This window comes from Notothenia rossii (assembly GCF_949606895.1).
Source record: "Notothenia rossii genome assembly, chromosome: 6".
In the NCBI taxonomy this organism is placed as follows: domain Eukaryota; kingdom Metazoa; phylum Chordata; class Actinopteri; order Perciformes; family Nototheniidae; genus Notothenia; species Notothenia rossii.
Window position 1 is genome coordinate 50,381,431 of NC_136909.1, and position 20,337 is coordinate 50,401,767.

General features: G+C 41.0%; 1 protein-coding gene across 8 annotated transcripts in view; it reads right to left on the reverse strand.

Moving 5' to 3' along the window:
• LOC307043619 (uncharacterized protein) overlaps nucleotides 1–13,460 on the reverse strand; it is an 84,434-nt gene extending 70,974 nt beyond the window's left edge. For 7 of the 8 annotated variants that reach the window (XR_013809417.1, XM_079688178.1, XM_079688177.1 and 4 more), the window contains exon 1: nucleotides 13,224–13,460. Coding sequence is in view for 7 of the 8 variants with exons in the window: in XM_079688178.1 (XP_079544304.1) it covers nucleotides 13,224–13,302 (79 nt within the window). In the remaining variant the exon portion in view is untranslated. Of the gene's footprint in view, nucleotides 1–2,298; nucleotides 2,390–13,223 lie in introns of all 8 variants that reach the window. The other variant, XM_079688179.1, reaches the window with a different exon arrangement.
• Nucleotides 13,461–20,337: the final 6,877 nt, after the last annotated feature.

Here is a 20,337-nt window from a genome sequence, read left to right on the forward strand (position 1 = left end):
CACACACAGTCTAGCATATGGCCACTGTTTTCCTAAGCCTGTTGTTGAGCAGTAGCAGATCTGACTAAACACTGATAGTCCAGAGTTTGGTTTTGCCAGAGGCCTGTGCTACGAAGCCGGATTTTCGCTAAAGCCCCTGTCACACCGTCCCGAAATTGACACCCGATGGACACACGATTAAGGAAATGTTCAAATTTGGCTCTGTTCGTAACAACATGGGGCCATTCGTGAGGGCATCTTAAGCCATCGTATGACCGCCGGTGGAGTTTCTCAGGCTACGGCAGCAACTTCGGGAGCGGGTGGCAACATCTTTGGCATCACAAAGCATTGCCGAAGGACCTTGTGAAGGTTCATTTTCGTGTTGACTTCGTGTGTCCATTTTGCCCTTCGTAAGGCATTCGTGAGGGAATCTTAAGCCATCGTATGACCGCCGGTGGAATTTATCAGGCTCCGGCAGCAACTTCTTGGCATGCCAAAGATGGCTTAAGATGCCCTCACGAATGGCCCGATGTTGCTACGATCAGAGCCGAATTTGAACATTTCCTTTATCGTGTGTCCATCTGGTTGTTTTATTGCACAACAAAATCATGTAAACATATTATGTAAATAACCCAATTTGTGTTCTGTGAAACTAAAAAGGATATAATATATTATTTTGAAGGCGAGGACGTTGTTGTTGCTATGGAAACAACATGACGGAGAAAACTTAATATCTTCTACATATAAAGACGGAGAAAGTAAAGAACAAAGTCGGAAAATATCAGTACAGTATCATAATACTTTAACATAATTGTTTGAGTTACGTTCGTTACAGTTGTATGTCTTACATGCAGTGCCGGGACTAACACGTTACAAAGTAACGCGATGCTATAACACAACCACTTTTGTGGCAACTAATGGCGTTACTAGTTACCTATTCTCATTAAGTAACGCCGTTATAGTTACTGTGATTTTAATGGGTGCGTTACTGCGTTAAATTATGTGATGGAATTGAACCGAATCTCCCTGCGGATGTAACTTACAGGCGAATACAGCGATGTCCTCTCACAGCACTATGGAAAAGTGAAAGTAACCAGAGAGGAGTGATGATTGGTTAACGCGGGGTAACATTTCAGGGTAAGCCAATCAGAGACAGAGTCGGGCGGGTCTTGCCTTATGGAGAAAATACACACACGAACACTTGCTAACACACACACACACACACACACACACACACACACACACACACACACACGCGCACACACACACACACACACACACACTCACACACACACACACACACACACACACACACACACACACACACACACACACGGCAACGCTCACCACTGGCACACACACACACACACAATGGCAGATGCAAGTATCAGCGAGAGCAGCAGCGCATTTGCAACTTGGAAATATAACCACTATTTTGAATTTGTGGGGATAAAGGACTCAAAAAACAACGCGGGGTAACATTTCAGGGTAAGCCAATCAGAGACAGAGTCGGGCGGGTCTTGCCTTATGGAGAAAATACACACACGAACACTTGCTAACACACACACACACACACACACACACACACACGCGCGCGCACGCACACACACACACACTCACACACACACACACACACACACACACACACACGGCAACGCTCACCACTGGCACACACACACACACACAATGGCAGATGCAAGTATCAGCGAGAGCAGCAGCGCATTTGCAACTTGGAAATATAACCACTATTTTGAATTTGTGGGGATAAAGGACTCAAAAAATATTACGGTCAAATGTAAACTGTGTGCAGGACAGAAAGCATTGTCCACTTGATTGTTGAGGCTACAATAAAGATGCCTGTCAAAATGTCTAAACATATGTTTTGTGTTTTATTGTTCCGCTACATTTCATAATGATAATTGCTACAATTATGGGGAATTGTGTTTTCTCTTACTGTGCCACAGAACAACACAAACACTTGTATTTGTATTGTTATTATTTCCAAAGTAAAGTAAAGTAACTTGTTACTAGTTACTTTTATAATTTAGTAGCTAATAAAGTAACTAGTTGCTTTTTGAGAGCAGTAACTATAACTATTACTAGTTACTTTTTATAAGTAACTTGCCCAACACTGCTTACATGTAATGTAAATGTTGCCTTCGTGTGTGTGGTTCGGGGCCATCTTCGTGCGAAATTCACAATTCCATATTCGTGTGTCCATCGGGTGTCAATTTCGGGACAGTGTGACAGGGGCTTTAGCGAGGTAACTTCAGGGTAAACTCTGGGTTTCCGGTCCTACAACGCTGGTTCATTTCTTACCGGGGTAGATCTCCATGGTAACTTATGCTGAACGGCAAGCCTGGTCCGGTACAGGATAGGTTCCAGGATAAGAGATCAAGCAAAGCACCACCTGCTGACCAATCAGAGCTTAGTGTGCAGAGTTTAAAGCTATCAAGTAATATTACAGGATAAAGGAAACACAGAAAAACTGCCGTTGCAGGAAAGACAGCCAGGAAAAATCAACAAACTGTGTGAACGTGAACATTAATAGAATATCACCTCCCATTTTCAGAGCAATCTGACTAATATAACATTGGTGTTAAAGGTCCCATGTCATGCTTTTCCGCTTATTACCCGTCCCCTTGTGTGTTATGAAGGTTTTTCTGCATGTAAACGGTCTGCAGAGTCACAAACCCTCAAAGTACACCCTGTAGGGAGTAAAACTCTAACACAAAAAAGACCTGTCTATGCTGCTCCAGAGCCGTTACGTTACGTCCGCGGAGCCGTTACATTACGTTCCTCACACACACACACTCAATCTTTTCTCAGCTGCAGCTCTGCCGATTTCTCCTCCCTGAGACGGCGGGGCGCGGCGAGGCTGGGAGTTTGTGTGTGAGCACACACACAAACTCCCAGCCAGCCTGCGTGTGTGTGTGTGTGCTCGGGCTGGTTTTGGGCTGTGTCTCGCTGTCTCGCAGACGGCCACTGGGCTCACAGGGAGGGGGGGCAGGAGCTCCAACAAGCCCTTTAGGACAGAGAGTGAATACACATACGAGATGCTGTATGAGAAACTAATGTGAGTTTCCAAAATTGCACAATATAAATCTATTCTAGTAGACCTCAACAATGGAATTATGATCAGTAGAAATGGCCATGACATGGGACCTTTAAAAAAGCTTACTTAAAGAGCCTGTGACAGCATCCCAACAACTGTTGTGCAATGAGATATTGGGCTACTAGTCATCTCGAACCGTCAGTTTAAAAAAGAAGGTGCGATACCGTTCCGATAAATATCAATAATTTCGAACATTCGGAAATTCCTTCGACTCACTTTGAAGTTTTGGGGGAAGCCGGCAATGCGGGAACGCTTCACTGTGCGGCGAGAGAGCCAAACACGGACAAAGTGTGTTGTCATGCGTAGAAATGGTGAATTACTGAGTTTAGGCACGTTAATAACGTTTCAATGAAGTTGACTACAGTATATTCATATTTGTCGGTGCTTTCATGTCAATTCGGCGAACATAAACATAAATGATCGTGGTGAAGATGATGATTAAATTAGGATTAAAAATCGGTAGTGAGAGCCGCTGAATTTCCTCCCGTCGGATGTGATATAAAAACAAATCGATTATTTTTGTAGTTGTAAACTCAAGTGGATGAAACTACATTTATTATTGCTTTCATGTCAATTCGGCGAACATATGATACATTAAATGATCGTGAGGATGATGATTTAAAAATTGTTTGTTTGAGCCGGTCTGCATTTCCTGATGAGAAAACAAACCGATGCTTTTTGTAGTTGTAGTACACCAACATGGATTAAACGTGTGGTTTTTTTACCACAATGTTGGGGAAATTAATGGATAAAATGCACTGATTATTATTATTATTCCCACTCCGATAGGGACACTAGGACTTGGTCCACCGTTTCCCTGCAGCGAGGCTCCCCTCGTTGACAGTTTATGTGGGCTGGGCTGGGTGCAGTGGCGGACTGGCCATCGGGACGAATCCCGATGGGCCGGTACCGAAGTGGGCCGGTCGAGAGTCCTGGGATGATTTTTAGTCCCAGTCCACCACTGGCTACATGACCGTATGATCGCCCATATTGACGCACCTAATTCCTAAACTTCTAACAGATACAACATAAACCGATCCTTCAGCCTCATATGAGCTCTCAGACACATTCAAAATTAAACTGTCATTGCTGTCTGAGCTTGCTGCTGTGTGCGCCATCGTGCGTTTACATGCAGATGCTGGGATCCTGAACGGTGCTGTGCCCCGCAATGACGTCACACATAATTTGGCGGGATTTGAAGAATCCCCGAGGATATCCAGAATATAGTCAACATTGAAGGGCAGATTAATGGTTATCAAAGTACAAATATCCAAAATCAGTTCAGTAACGGTTTTCAAGGGGACAATATTTACTCAAATTGATGGGTTTGGATGATGGGGGAAACTCGTGTCACAGGCTCTTTAAATATCTGCCACAATAAGTACACAAAAGTACACGGTCACAAAAGTAACCGGATCAAAGTAACATTACGTACAGTCCGCGGCACTGTGAGTGCAGACGTTGATGTGTCCCATTATCATTCATATCACATCATAATCTATCATATATTTCCTTATCTGAGTCAGCTGAGCCGTATCTGGCCGTGCAACACTCACAGTGTCACATAGGCTACTGTATGCAGAAGTATTATTTTAAGCAACACATTAAGTTGACGAAACACTCGAGTCACTGGGGCAGTGTTATCATAAACCTGTTAATATACGCATTCAAGGACTTATTTTTTTTACCAGCTGATTTCACCTTGCAGGTACAGGTGCAGGTGCATCCTGGATAAAGTGTTTAAGTCATGGATGTTTAAAGTTTAACTTCTTCATATCTGTCTAATATTATAGTTTACTTTTCATTCAGGAAGTATGACGCTGCGCTGTCAGTACGCTTGTCCATGTTTGTGATTGGTCAAATGTTGCTAACCCCACCCCTTTCATGTGAATGCGCTCTCAGCCGGACAGAGAAACCCTGGCTTGAGTTACCGAGTTGATAACCAGCTTCGTAGGACCGCTTAGTGAGATCGCGTTTGTTTTGGGTTAATTAAGCCAGATAACTCGAACATATCCAGGGTATGTTGAACTGGATTCGTAATACAGGCCTCCAGTTATTGGCCTCTGAAGGTTCCAAACATAACGCTGCAAATAACAAACTTTCTTCCCAAACAAAGTAATTTAACTCATTTGTTATACCTTCAAATGCCTTGTATATCATATTTACCAGACAAAGACTTCTACTGGCCTTGTGAACTATGATGTTTGTCAGGACAGAATGTTAAGGGTGGATTTTAAAATCACTATTGCATTTTCCCATAGACAACCATTATAAAAGAGAGGTCTGCAAACTGGTAACAGGACTCATACAACTGCAAAGAGGTTTTTTTTCGCAGAATGCTGGGAGAAATATAAGAATGTGGGAAGCATTTATTTTGTCACATCAGCAGGTCACTTAGGTTTATTGTTTTACCAAGTGACCTCACCGTATGAGTGAACCACTTTGGGTTGATGTATAAAGAGCAATAATGTGATGTAAATAATCTAGAGTCGCTTCAAAATGCTTCCAGCTGACAGGGGAATAACATGAATTCATCCATTGATAAAAACCTTTATCTTTGGTTCCTGCACTTCTCTGAAGAACTTTATTCCTACAGATGTTTCTCAGGGGCAGAGTTGCTCTGCAGAACCACAGCTTTCATGGCCAATCATAAAGGTCGGGCACAACGTTTAAACTGTTTAATAAGCTCTTCTGCTCGATTATAAACTGCTCCATTAAAGAGATGCAGTATGGTAAAGTCATTGAAATGTGCCAAGGGTACACACACGTCTCTTGAGTGAATAATGTTAACCCACTGCCCACTGTTAGCACCAGTTAGCAATGGTGCTAAGTAGCTTGCTAACAAACGATTGGGGGACATTAACGTCAGCATTTTACCACATTTCTGACAGTAAGCATGTAGAAGATAAGCTATAGTAGTATACCTTATAGCAATAATGTGTCAAGATCAGATGAACACACGTTTACATGTTAAAAAGCATTTTGTTTTGTTTCAAATTACATCATCAATTTGATTGTTAAAACTGCAACCGTTATCTTAGAAGAAAAACAATTAATTTGAAATTTAATTTAAATGCAGTTTGTATAGGAATGCATTGTTGGGCTCATTGTAAGAGTTAATTGTTCTCTAGACCTCTAGAAACTGTCCAAACTCCTGACCTATTTTTATTCACTGAGGTTCAAGCAAGCCTTTAACACACTTCTGTTTTTGTGAATGTCTCCACTTTACCCGCCAGTGACATTATCCATCCTTTTCTGACTATGACTGATGAGCAAAAGTCTATGAAACTGCTGGTTAGACATGTTGCACCACAGCCTTATCTTATCACAGCTGTTGAACATGTAGGTAAACTATACAATTACCATCCCAGAATATTGATGGCCGCTTCTTCCAGGTGTCAGCCAGTGTGTGGACTAAAACTAAAGTGTTGGAGCAAAATACCAAAAAATGAACTTTTGTCATTAGCTCTTTCATGTCCTCATATGAAAAAACTGATTTGTGTTTCCATCAAACCTAATATTCCTACATTGCATTTATTAAGGACATTGTCTCTTAACTGTAAAATATAGTAAAAGTTATTAAACCAGATATTTTCTTTACAAAGCCATTAGGAATAGTGATTCATCATTTGTATTCTGACTGACAGTACAATTCAGGAGTGAGTAGGAGGAAATAAAGCTATCACCACAGCTGACTCATGCACATATGAACCTCTGTTCTTGGTGAGTCAAATCACATGCACAGAAGAGAGCAGGTATGTGACAACGTGATCGGCAGACATCAACATTGCAAACAACAAATCAGTTTATTGTCATTGCCCAAACATTCTACGCCAAAAAAGTGGCAGATAAAGTCAGGAGCCAAGGCGCTGGCAAAGTTAAAAAGGAGATTATTCATAGATCTACACCTATATGTAGCCTGTGGTCCCTTAGGTCAGGGGTTCCCAACCTTTTTTCCCCAAGAGCCCCACCAAATGACTCCTGTTGGAAGTTGTTTAAAAGTCTCAAAAATGCTACAACTACTGTCACAAACTGGATGAATGTGAAGTATTTTGTTAAAGGAGGATGAAAGCGTAATTAAGGAGCACTATTGGAGTGACTTTGATGGTTATTGGACTCAGGATTAATTCATTTGCATTCCTGCTGTATGAAGAAATTAAAGGACGGAAAACAATGGAAGTGGAAACAATTCACAAAGGGATTAAACTGTTTAAAACACATGCTCAAAGTAAGCCGGATTTTGCCGATGTGTTTATGTTAGACCCTCCAGAAAAACGCGATTCTGCGATCGCAGAATTTACCGCATAATCAGCAAAATGGCGCAGATTTTTAAAAGGCCGCATATTTATCAAAAGGCCGCATAATCCCCGCATTTTTCCACAAAGTTGAGAAGAAAAAAAAGTTAACTCGTCTTGACGTGACGTCATCAGCTCGCGCGTCACAGAATGTAAACAACACTGTATAGAGTGAACGTGTGGAGCTCACACGATAGAGAAAACACCAAGATGAAAAAATCTAATCCATCTCATTTACCGACGAACATTTCTACTAAAGACCGGGCAAAAAGTGGGGGGAAACTATTCTGCACCCCGTGCAACTGTATGTTGGAGCCATAGACTGTCTATTGGTTGGAGCATAAGAGAAAATCGACGGTGAGCATCAACCTCCAAAACCCTTTCGAGGGCTACAAGAAACGAAGTGAGTAGCCTACAAGATTGAAGCTGGTCAGATCATAAACGAGTAAATGAAATGAAAACAGAATGAAGCGGAGAAGTGTGTGTATGTGTGTGTGTGTGTGTGTGTGTGGGGGGGGGGGATGTGTGTGTGTGTGTGTGTGTGTGTGTGTGTGAGATTAAAATAGCCCAATTGCTTTTACAATAAATAAACATTGAATGTGTTTAATTGAATAGTAAAGGGGTTTAACGTTATTGGCAGGTTGTGTGTGAGAGAGAATAAATAAAACAGCCCAATATTAAAAAAAATTGTTCTTCTTTTTTCCCGCATATTTAGCATATTTCGCAACTTCCCGCATATTTAGCAACTTCCCGCAATTTCATCGCATAAAATCACATAAAAACCCCGCATTTTTAATCGCATAATCAAGGATTTTAGCCCGCATAATCAAGCATTTTAGCCCGCATAATCAAGGATTTTTGCCCGCGTTTTTCTGGAGGGTCTATTATGTGGATTCAAAAGTCGTAAATACTCTACAAAATGGAGGAGACCGATCTGATCGGAGCAACTGTGACAAATAATCCAACTGAAACCGGCATGGACAATGACTATGTTTTAAAAATGCGCTTATCCAGAAAAGCCTGGTTTGGACACTTTACGGGCAGAAGAAACATTTCTATTAAAGAAAGAATTATACATTTCTGTCTTTTTATGCCTTTAATAGCTACTAACTTGAATTTTTATTAAAATTAATTAATCATTTATTTTTTATATTTTATTGTAATGTAGAGACAAGGCTTTTTGTGACAATAATGTATTGCATTACAATTATATGTAAAATATAAAAAGGGGGTGTCTGCCGCGCCCCCTGCAATCTTTGGCGCACCCCCCAGATTGGGAACCACTGTCATTGTGCTGATGTGCACTAACATGGCCATTCCCCACCATGACCTCCACACACCGCTTCACAACAGTAGACAGACTAATTCCTGAATTCAATCTGAACAGTGGCATTAGCATGAGGGCTACTGTCCTGTATGAGCTGCAGCTCTGTATAAGTCCTCTGTAGAGTGTTTGTGTCCAACTCATCTTTTCTCAACCAACACAAGAATCTTTTTTCAGAGACTAAATAGCACGATTATTTATTTCCAGAAACCAGGACAGTGATAATTGTAAAATACAAAAATGAGATTATAATGTTTTAGTGAAGTACGCACAGACACAAAGCAGGGTGACTTTAATTACACACTGAAGTCATCCAGTGATTGAGATCCAATTCCTGTCCTTCCCTACATTCCGCACAGGTGTGTGTGTGTCCCCCCCCAGGAACCAGCTGTCCTCATCCTTCAACAAACAACACAAACATATTCTATCCTGCAATTGTCTGCACAGGCTGACTCAGCCTATTTCCAGCCTCTGTGCCTGGCTAACATCCACAACATATGATTACCCCCTCCCCCCCCCCCCCCGCACTCATCCTAAAGTCTGTTTTCTGCCTAAAACTGCCTTCAGCGTTTTCCCATCATATTCATTTCACATTCCAGGAGGCCGTGCTTGCATTGTTTTTCAAGTGAGTCCTGGTGTGAGTGTTGGGGACTGAAGGTGTTACATCAGAGTCGGGGGCTGCCCTGTTGCCCTCTCTTATGGACACTAAGAACAGAGCGGTGGGCCGCCTGGGAGGCTGCGACCGCATCAGGGTTAATGGGGGCCAGTAGGTGTGGGGGGGAAGAAGCACACACCTATGGACCCTCCCCTTTGCTTCAGGCTATAACATCCTAGCTGAATTAGCTGGCACCATAACACATTTAAATCCAAACTGTCGGAGGTCATAGTGCATTGTGGGTATCGAGGTGCCCAGTTCTGTCAAGGAAGAAAAAGGAATAGAAAAAATTCTATCTGGATCGGGTCGAAACATTTTAGTTGATTTGATTTGACACAAATCCAGCTAGACTGAGGGTAGGAGTCAGAAGAAAACTGAGCTGAAGATGGCACAACAAGTGCAGCGCCACTGTGAGAAATCTTCAACAGACCATACAAAGCCTATCACCAATTATCAACTGACACTCAGAAGATCTGAGGGCTAAAACTGCAGTTTCTCCAAACAGTCTCCTAATCTGACTAATGAACACGGGTTATCTGACTGGTAAAATACACAAACAGAAATGTAAAAATAACAATTTATGGTATTGAGGAGGGGGGGTTTACTTGCTGTAAGTATTTCTTTAAAGGTGTGTTTGTGATATGGTTTTAGTATCACAAAAGCTTTGATTTAAATAATGTGTTGCACTTTGAAACATGTTAGAGGTTTAGTCTTTAGTGCTGTCTGGCTGCTGTTTAATGCAGAAGATAGAATTTGGGAGGTTCTCAGAGGTGTTTTGGGGGCATGCAGGCACATGTAAGCCCCCGGGCTATCAGCAGGCTCAGATGGCCCTGAGATCCTGAGCTCAGGAGGTCATGGACAGGCTGGGACAGGATGAACATTTCAGGAGCCAGGTGGGTGACGGTGAGCACCCAGTGTGTGCTCTGCTGATGTTCCCGGCTCAACAGAGCTTTGAGAGGGGTTCATATAGAGGCTTTATCCCTTTAGACGTCTAATGATGAGGTATCAAACTGTTCAATCGATAAACACACAAATAAATAAATGAATACATAATAAATAAAAATCCTCTTATTTGATGCCAACATGATTTTCTTTCTAATTGCATCCTTCCGTTGACTTTGTGTTCTATCACAGCGCCTCAAGATTGTTCTGTTCATTCTGTCTGAACACAAAGTAGATGTCAACTGACAATACAGCTTTAGACAACACACACACACAAAATGTCTTGTGTGACTTTAAATCCAGGAGAACCTTAAGGATGATTCCCAGACCCCCTCTCTTTATCAAAGCTAACGGGGGCCCCTAACTCACAAACCATTAAGATAAGGCAAGAATGTGCAGGAGCACTGTAACTCAAGTCAAATCTCCTGCGTCTCATTTTTTCTGATGGTTAAGAGCTTGACTTCCCGTCCCTCAAAAATACAGAACCAGGGGTTTGAGCAGATACTTCCTCGTAGTTTTACAAATGAGACAACATCTGTTTGTGCTCAGAACACTTACAAGGTGATTTCACATCAAGAACTTTTGTGGACATTTAACAGACACTTAAAAAACTCCTACTGGTTCAGCAGATTTCATTCGGTTAAGAGGGAAACAAATATTCAAAAGAGTTCCTAGGAAAGCGGAGCAGTTCATCATCCCTTAATACGCCTTCATCAGTGTAGTGATATTCCAAGTGCAGCCCTGAAACCTTCTATTCAAACGTAAAATGTTGTAGAAGTAAAATGTGTTAAAGCAGGCCGGAGTCAGAGTTTAGAATGTGTGGTATCCAGAATTATTTTCTTTTTATAGAGCTTATTTACTGCATTTATGTATACAATAGCAATACAAGGCATATTGTAGAAATGAATGTAGTAGATTCTGTATATTGATTTTGATAAAATAAAAAAGTTAATGTCTTTCCGATGCAGACAGGGTTTCTTTCTATATTTTTCATAAAGTCATGGAGGACATAGTGAATGCACCAACACAATGACCTACGTCCTTCGTGCAAATCCCCCCCTCCCCCGCAGCTCCTGGTCTCTGAACACTGACAGCCTGTATCCTGTCTGTTTCAGAACTCCACTGAGATCCACAGAGCTGCATATTTCAGACATTTGTCGTAAAATGATGATCAAGAGAGGGCAGTTTGATGTTAGGCCATGTATTGAAACATGTTTGCTTTCCTTCCACACGCTCATCAGACTAAACGGTTCACATTTCTGTCAGTGATGTCTCCATCCTGAACCTCAGCAGTGACGCAGCACACAATGAAGCTGTTATCTCTACAATGGCCCTCCTCTTCCTACTTTGAGAAACATGGCAAACAATGTGACTGCTGTCGAGCAAAGCGTAGGGGCTTCCTCACAGCCCCATAAATGAGCAGATTTACCCCCCCCCCCCCCCCCCCCCCCACAACAACATCTGCTCCCCGGCAGGTGTGGAAGCTTGCACTGTAAATAAGCTGACAGTAATCTGTGAAGGAGGCGCTCGTGGAATGCAGAGCAACTCGACGCCAAGATTAGAAAGAGAAGAGGAATGAAAAAGACACACACACACACACACACACACACACACACACACACACACACACACACACACACACACACACACACACACACACACTGCAGGAGTACAGTCCTATACATATTCATTATCGAATGTCAGAGATGTAAAGTAACTTAAGTACTGTACTTAAGTACTGTACTTAAGTACAGTACTTAAGTACAATTTGGAAAAAATAGTACTTTACTTAAGTAATTACATTATTTGGTACTTCATACTTACCCCACTACAGTTCAGAGGTACATGGTTTACTTCTACTCCACTGCATGTATTTAATCCCTTTAGTTACTTCACAGATGTGGATTAATGATGTGAAATCTAATCAAGTGTTAAATCAGACTTTAGTTCCACCTGGAGTAAATCCACAAGCTACCCTGCAGTATACAAAGTCATTCAAACTAGCTGCACCTTTACCAGCTTTGAGAACACTTTAATGATCAATCATTATAAAACATATCATATATATTATTCTGAAATGGACCAATCTGCACAGTGACTACTTTTACTGTCACTACTTTAACTATATTTTGATGATAATAGTTTTCTACTTTTACTGAGGAACATTGGAATTGCAAGTCTTTCTCTTAACAGAGTATTCCTAAAGTATGGTATTTCTACTTTTACTCAAGGAGAACAAAGAGTACTTCTTCCACCTCTGTGGAGTTTCATGGCTCTTTCTGTGAAGCAGACATCGTTAGCACTGCAGATATGATAACGTGTTCTCTGAAAGCTACAGTGGAAACATGACATTTCTCTATTGGTGTTTTGGTGGGGCGACCACATAGTATTTACTGCTTATAGTTTCCAATAAAAGTACTTCTTCAAATTATATAAAAAGTGTTTTGATGGACACCCAGAGATGCTTGAAAGTTGCTCCGTAATGTTTATTGCCCCTTAAGAAATAAAGTTATTCTGGGAATCCAATTAAGCTCTAATTAAAAAGACTGAGTCATGTGATGGAGCTGCTACACTGAATTTCACATAACTGTATTAGGTTCATTGAACGCAATTATATTAAGTTGAACCGAATATTCATATTTATTTCAACATTTATGTGAAAAATGTTGACATTATACATTTAAATAAGTCAACGCGTTTTTCAGTGCAGTCTCACTTCAAGTTTTTAAAACTTCTTCTCTCAAAGAAAGTGTCCCACTCTTCGTCCCTCTGCTTACTGACACAAACACCCTGGACAGAGACAGAAATTGAAAGAACACTGCCAATGAAACTGCACCTCATCCCACAGCACACACAGAAATGAAAGGCTCTAGCACCCCTGTAATGAAGGGAAGGAGATAAAGGCAACTGTACCTTTCCTCCAAGGAGCCAGGATAGAGAAGGACTTGTGCCAGCTGATTACCAGCCCAGCCTTCTTCCTTTTCACACTCATGGTGTTATAACAATCCCTGAGGTTGGCACGTGGTGATGTCAGGAGAAGTTCCTCAGAGATTCCTCATCATGTGGATGAAGTTCACTTGTAGTAAAGGCGTCTGTTGAAGGGGGATTTAGGGAGCAGGCTGTCCTCCGGCAGGGTCATGGTAGCTGCTGAGTGTGTGAGAGCTCCAGCTGAGAACAGTGAAGGGGGCGGGGCTCAAGTCCCAGCACTGAGGGGAGGAGGACAATGAGGAGGGGGAGGACAGGGAGGAGGGGGAGGACGGGAGGAGGATTGACGGCTAACAGAGTGCTCCTGAGCTGGAGGAGGAGGGAGAACAGTTTAAAATGTTCTACTGAGATTTAAAATCCCCTTTCTCAATCACACTCAAACTCACCCTGAATGACTCTCATGAAGCAACAACAATGCATAAAACAATAAAACAAATATAAAAAAACTATGAAATAGTGCAAGATTATCTTGCAGACCAATGTGCAAGTAATGCAGGAAAAGTGAACTACAAACATGTCAAGAAAATAATAATACAATAAGTGAAACGATGCAGACAATGTTGTGAGAGAGACATGCAGGAGTGTGTGTGCCAACCATAGTGCCAAAACACTCTCACTCCATAATCGTCCAGGAGCGACACTTGGTCAGGGTCCCCGAGGCGTGCAGTTGTGATGCTAGGCTCCTTCAGCTTCATAAAGGGATGCAAATAGCTTTCAACCAATTGCAATGTATTCCCATCTGCGGCGGGATTTGACGCTCATGGAAGCACGGCATTCGTTTGTGTCGGCTGCCCCTAAAGGCAATGTGAGCGTCCATTCCCATTGGATAACGGAGAATTGTACACCTGGAAGTAAGTATGCCCCTTACTGTCAATTGATTTGACAGTGATATCTGCACTACTCATCGACTAAAAAACACCAGATTATCCTTGTTAATTACACAACATTGATTGGTTTAAATTGTGTGCAATGCTTTTGTAGTTTTCCCTTCGATTCGGAGAAACAAATATTTTTTCGGAGTAAAGGATGGCAGAAGACACTACACTACCCAGAATCCCCAGCTATCGTTTAGGACTACACCATGTGCTCTGTTTGACGAACCCCATGATTAGTTCTCAAGCTCTGTGATTGGTTGACCTCCAACTGCATTCCATATGAAAAAAAAAGGTTTCGTAAAAGATAAAATCATACTTTATTCAGCAGTGCTTGCTTTACTCTTTGAAAGTCATCACATGAATGCATTGTAATAAATGGTTCGGCTGCATTAAATATTACACATCTGTCGTAGTTCTTTATTTTTATTTATCTACAGAGATCGGGCTCAGAATAGACCAGAAACTATTTTACTGTTCAGTTTGAATTTCACAATAAAGTTAGTAGTAATATTTTGTTTTGATATTATTGTTTTTTATTAACTACTATACCACTGGGTCATGTTAAGACCATCTTTTCTGTGTTGCTGTGGGTTTTTCCCATCGCTTTTGTGTTACAAATATCAAAACAATAACTAAATATATCCGTCGTAAACTAAACCAGAAAGAGCAGTATATTTTATTTTTTTAACACTGTAAACTTGACAGCTTTTTAACCCAAACCACCTACAGGTTAAAGCACGTTATTACACGTTTAGAGTAATGCAATGCAGGTAGATTGTGTTGCTTTTTAATGACTGTTTAAAATGCCTTTTTCTTAATGTCTTTAATTTTTGTAAAGCACTTTTGAATGTGTTATATTTTATAAAAACATTTAAATATTAAATAATACTTTAGGGGTATCTATATTATGCCTGACAAAGTACTTAACGTTTAATATATTGCATGTTGGTTTGTTTTGGGACTTGACAATCCAACCCAGTCTCACAAAAAAACATATAATCACAACGTACTGTAGGACGTAGTATTTCTACAAAAACGGCTCTGAAATTGTAGGATCCCTACGTTTTTTTTCATCATTCATTCCAATGGCTGGCGTCTATGTCACGTGATCTTCAAATTTCACCCTGCAGGAAAAAAAACATGGCCGAACTTCGTTTTATTCTCGGTGGAAAATTTTAAAGTTAGTTTGGCCATTAATATGCGTTTTGATGTCATTTGATGCGAGAAATATGAGATGTTATTTCAGATTATGTGTGCAGTGGATGGATATACATGATCTTTAGTTTGATAGTTATTACGAATATTACTTCAGGGAATTGTGTCCATACAACGTTTTCATTGTTACCAAGGTGGTTGCTAGGGACGCTGCGAACGTAATTATTTTTCTTTTTAAATGTTGTTTTAACTTGTAGTACTGATATCGTCCACTAGATTCCTAGTTACGTCGCGAGCTGCGTACATGATTTCGTTCGGCAGCCAAATACCGCAAAATAATCTGTGACGCGTTTGTGTGTATTGTGTTTGTTTCCCGGGAAACACTCACAAGAAACACAGGCTGTTGTCATGCCTGGGCGAAACAAGTTTAATATTCTAAAAACCAAGACTTTGTTTATTTGAAATCAGATGAAAACAAACTGTCACGGACCCTGCCGTGTTATCTATGATTACTATACCCTTTTCATTCATAATTTCAACGGGAGGGAGGGGAAGCGGCGCTGAGGAACAGCAGAGTGCGGGTTGACAGGTGTCTGTGTTGACCTTCCCCTTATTGTGCGTCAGCAGAGACAGGCTACAAGTGTCTTAGGTTCAAGTTAGACAACTAATGTCTGGGTCAGTGTTCATGACTTCATGTTTATGTCACCTTAATGGTTAACCTTAATGCACACACATTTTCCGTGCTTTCCAATCGTATAACATAGTTTTATTCCACTGCTAAATAACCTGTTCAATACAAACATGCCAAATTAAATAACATGTCTGTGTTTAGTGAGCTTATTAGAGGATGTTCCCTGAAAGATTGTAAAATGTCAACGAAGATGTCCGACTTAATTTGTTAATAATTACATGGAGTGTGTGTGTGTGTGTGTGTGTGTGTGTGTGTGTGTGTGTGTGTGTGTGTGTGTGTGTGTGTGTGTGTGTGTGTGTGTGTGTGTGTGTGTGTGTGTGTGTGTTCCAAGTTAATCTGCGGCCCCCTGGTGGCCAGTGCATATATTATGTGGCCCCCACCACTATCCAAGTTGCTCATCCCTGCTGTAGACCATTAATGAGTTCATTTGAAGGAATCTAGTTTGCAAGCCTTTTTGTCATCAGCAGTCGTCATCACTGCTCACTGCCCTGCAGAGGTGGTAACAAGTACGGTACTCAGGTACACTTTTGAGGTACTTGCACTTTACCTCAGTATTCTCTGTTTATGCTATACACTTCTACTCCACTAAATCTTAGAAGCCAATAGTAATTTTTACTCTACTACATACAGTGGGGCAAAAAAGTATTTAGTCAGCCACCAATTGTCCAAGTTCTCCCACTTAGAAAGATGAGAGAGGCCTGTAATTTTCATCCTAGGTATACCTCAACTATGAGAGACAAAATGAGAAAAACAAAATCACATTGTGTGATTTTTAAAGAATTTATTTGCAAATTATGGTGGAAAATAAGTATTTGGTCAATAACAAAAGTTAATCTCAATACTTTGTTATATACCCTTTGTTGGCAATGACAGAGGTCAAACGTTTTCTGAAAGTCTTCACAAGGTTTTCACACAATGTTGCTGGTATTTTTGCCCATTCCTCCATGCAGATCTCCTACAGTGATGTTTTGGGGCTGTCGCTGGGCAACACGGACTTTCAACTCCCTCCAAAGATTTTCTATGGGGTTGAGATCTGGAGACTGGCTAGGCCACTATAGGACCTTGAAATGCTTCTTACGAAGCCACTCCTTCGTTGCCCGGGAGGTGTGTTTGGGATCATTGTCATGCTGAAAGACCCAGCCACGTTTCATCTTCAATGCCCTTGCTGATGGAAGGAGGTTGTCACTCAAAATCTCACGATACATGGCCCCATTCATTCTTTCCTTTACACGGATCAGTCGTCCTGGTCCCTTTGCAGAAAAACAGCCCCAAAGCATGATGTTTCCACCCCCATGTTTCACAGTAGGTATGGTGTTCTTTGGATGCAACTCAGCATTCTTTCTCCTCCAAACACGTCTAGTTGACTTTTTACCAAAAAGTTCTATTTTGGTTTCATCTGACCATATGACAATGACATTCTCCCAATCCTCTTCTGGATCATCTAAATGCTCTCTAGCAAACTTCAGACGGGCCTGGACATGTACTGGCTTAAGCAGGGGGACACGTCTGGCACTGCAGGATTTGAGTCCCTGGCGGCGTAGTGTGTTACTGATGGTAGCCTTTGTTACTTTGGTCCCAGCTCTCTGCAGGTCATTGACTAGGTCCCCCCGTGTGGTTCTGGGATTTTTGCTCACCGTTCTTGTGATCGTTTTGACCCCACGGGGTGAGATCTTGCGTGGAGCCACAGATCGAGGGAGATTATCAGTGGTCTTGTATGTCTTTCATTTTCTAATAATTGCTCCCACAGTTGATTTCTTCACACCAAGCTGCTAACCTATTGCAGACCCAGCCTGGTGCAGGTCTACAATTTTGTTTCTGGTGTCCTTTGACAGCTCTTTGGTCTTGGCCATAGTGGAGTTTGGAGTGTGACTGTTTGAGGTTGTGGACAGGTGTCTTTTAAACTGATAACGAGTTCAAACAGGTGCCATTAATACAATTAACAAGTGGAAGACAGAGGAGGCTCTCAAAGAAGAAGTTACAGGTCTGTGAGAGCCAGAAATCTTGTTTGTTTGTAGGTGACCAAATACTTATATTCCAGCATAATTTGCAAATAAATTCTTTAAAAATCAGACAATGTGATTTTCTGGATTAGTTTTTTTCTCATTTTTTCTCTCATAGTTGACGTATACCTAGGATGAAAATTACAGGCCTCTCTCATATTTTTAAGTGGGAGAACTAGCACAATTGGTGGCTGATAATATAATAATACAATTCAATAACATTCTTCAACCACCAGGTGTCCCTTTCTATCAGATATGCACCGTTATGGTGTAAATACAGCCTATCTACTAGTTGGATCAAATATAAAATTCAGCCGAATTAGTGTTGATATTGCAAGGAGACGTATTGTGTGAAAATAAATGTAAGATGTTGTTTAATTGCTTATATATTTATGATCCACGTCACGTTTTCAGTTTTGGCGGCAGTTCTCCTGTTTGTCTAGAAGTCTTCTCAGCAAGGCTCTATAAATAGAGAATTACGGCAGATAAGTAATATTTAATGCAGCCGAACCGTGTATTACAATGCCGTTATGTGATGACTTTTAAAGAGAAAAGCAAGCACACTCGGAATAAAGTATTATTTTGTTTTTAAAAAACGTTTTCAGATTTCACATCACATAAACACCAAATCCCAGCATGCATTGCGGCTAAACCATCCAATCATCGAGCTGAGGATCTTGCCTACGTCCGTTTCCGGTTTCGTTTATGACCGATGTTTTTTGTTATACACACATTCCTTCACATTTACATTTTAATTTGCATAAAAGCATTTCGTGAGGCCTTCTAACATGTTTTTAAATATAACTACGGTTGTAGTTGAAGAGTTTGTAAATTAACATGAACTGAAGCTGTTGCCTGGCAACTCAATCGCAGAACGTCACGTCCGTTAATTCCACATCCACACGCATGGATTAACATCGATTTAATACATTAATGTAGCCTTTGTTTCTGCTAAAAGAGATGTCGACCAGCTGGGGCAACAAGAAAATCGGCGTAATCGAGTGTGACTATTAAAAAATAAATCATTACGTCGGGGTAGCATTTGCTTGGTATTTCCGGTTATTTCTCCACTGGTTAACATGGGTTAACAATACCTTGTAACTGTCACGTTTGAAGGGACAAAATCGTGACATCTTCACGTCTCCAAGCATGGTAAATCGTCACATGTTCACGTCTTGCCGGGATACCGGGTTGTTTAAAATGTAGTATTGCTACTTTAACTTCAGTAAAAAGAGTACTTCTTCCATCACTGCTGTGCTTGAGCTTTGAACCCTGTGAGTCTGTTCAGATCAAATAAATGTATTCTAGTTTGAGTCAACGAAACTGAGATCAGGTGGGACTTCTGCTGAATCCAGTTTCACCCCAGCTTTTAGCAGAGAAGCTTTCTTTCTATCTAAGCACGAGTCTGATCAGGAGCCACGTCCGGACAGGGAGGGAAGAGAGCAATGCTGGCTTTCATTATGAACTCTCAGCAGCCAGGAAATACCAAAGTATGGATCAGAGGATGTGATAAAGATTTCTCCACAAGGGCATTTTTACTACTGTAAAAGCATTTTAGAAAAAGTACATGGAATAACGATGTGTGTGTTTCACCAGTGGACTGTAATGTATTTAATGAGTGATATTATTGAAATATCACTTTCCTTCCAAAGAATGATCCTTTCCTTGGTATAACCTCACCTGGCATTTTGAAACATAATTCCTTTGTTTTTCCTTTACTAAGTAGAAAAACAAAGCTAAGTCGTGGAATTCAGTCACACCCACATACCTTCAGCCGGGGTCACTGCCTCCTCTCCCAGCAAACTTCTCTAATGGTTCATCCTGAACACCATGACCCTGTCACACATTTCAGCCAGAACGATTAGAGGAGATAAGTGTAATGTTGCAGGTATAGATTTAAAGAAATCCTTTATTAAGACTCTAAAGGCAGGCAAAGGTCAGGACACTTTGCATGCAAACAAAGAAAAACAGATTGACCGGGCTGGGTCCAGTCCTGAATGCAACAGGGTCATTTTTACAGCCAGATAATTCATTTGACTCTGATTGGATGTGGTCTACCTAGCACAGGGGTCTGCAACATTTTTGACCAAAAGAGCCATTTCGCTCCTTTTTCCAAAAAAAATGTTTGTCTGGAGCCGCAAAAAATATTTCATAGATTGATAGCTTATAAAGTTGTATTTATTGTTATATCAGACAAAAACTACAGTTTTTTTGCATTTATTAGGCTATGTATTACATTATATAAAACTGTTAACCTCTAATAAGAAACAAAGAACTCCTATAAGGAGAATTAAAAATAATACAGAGGCCTACTTTAAAAT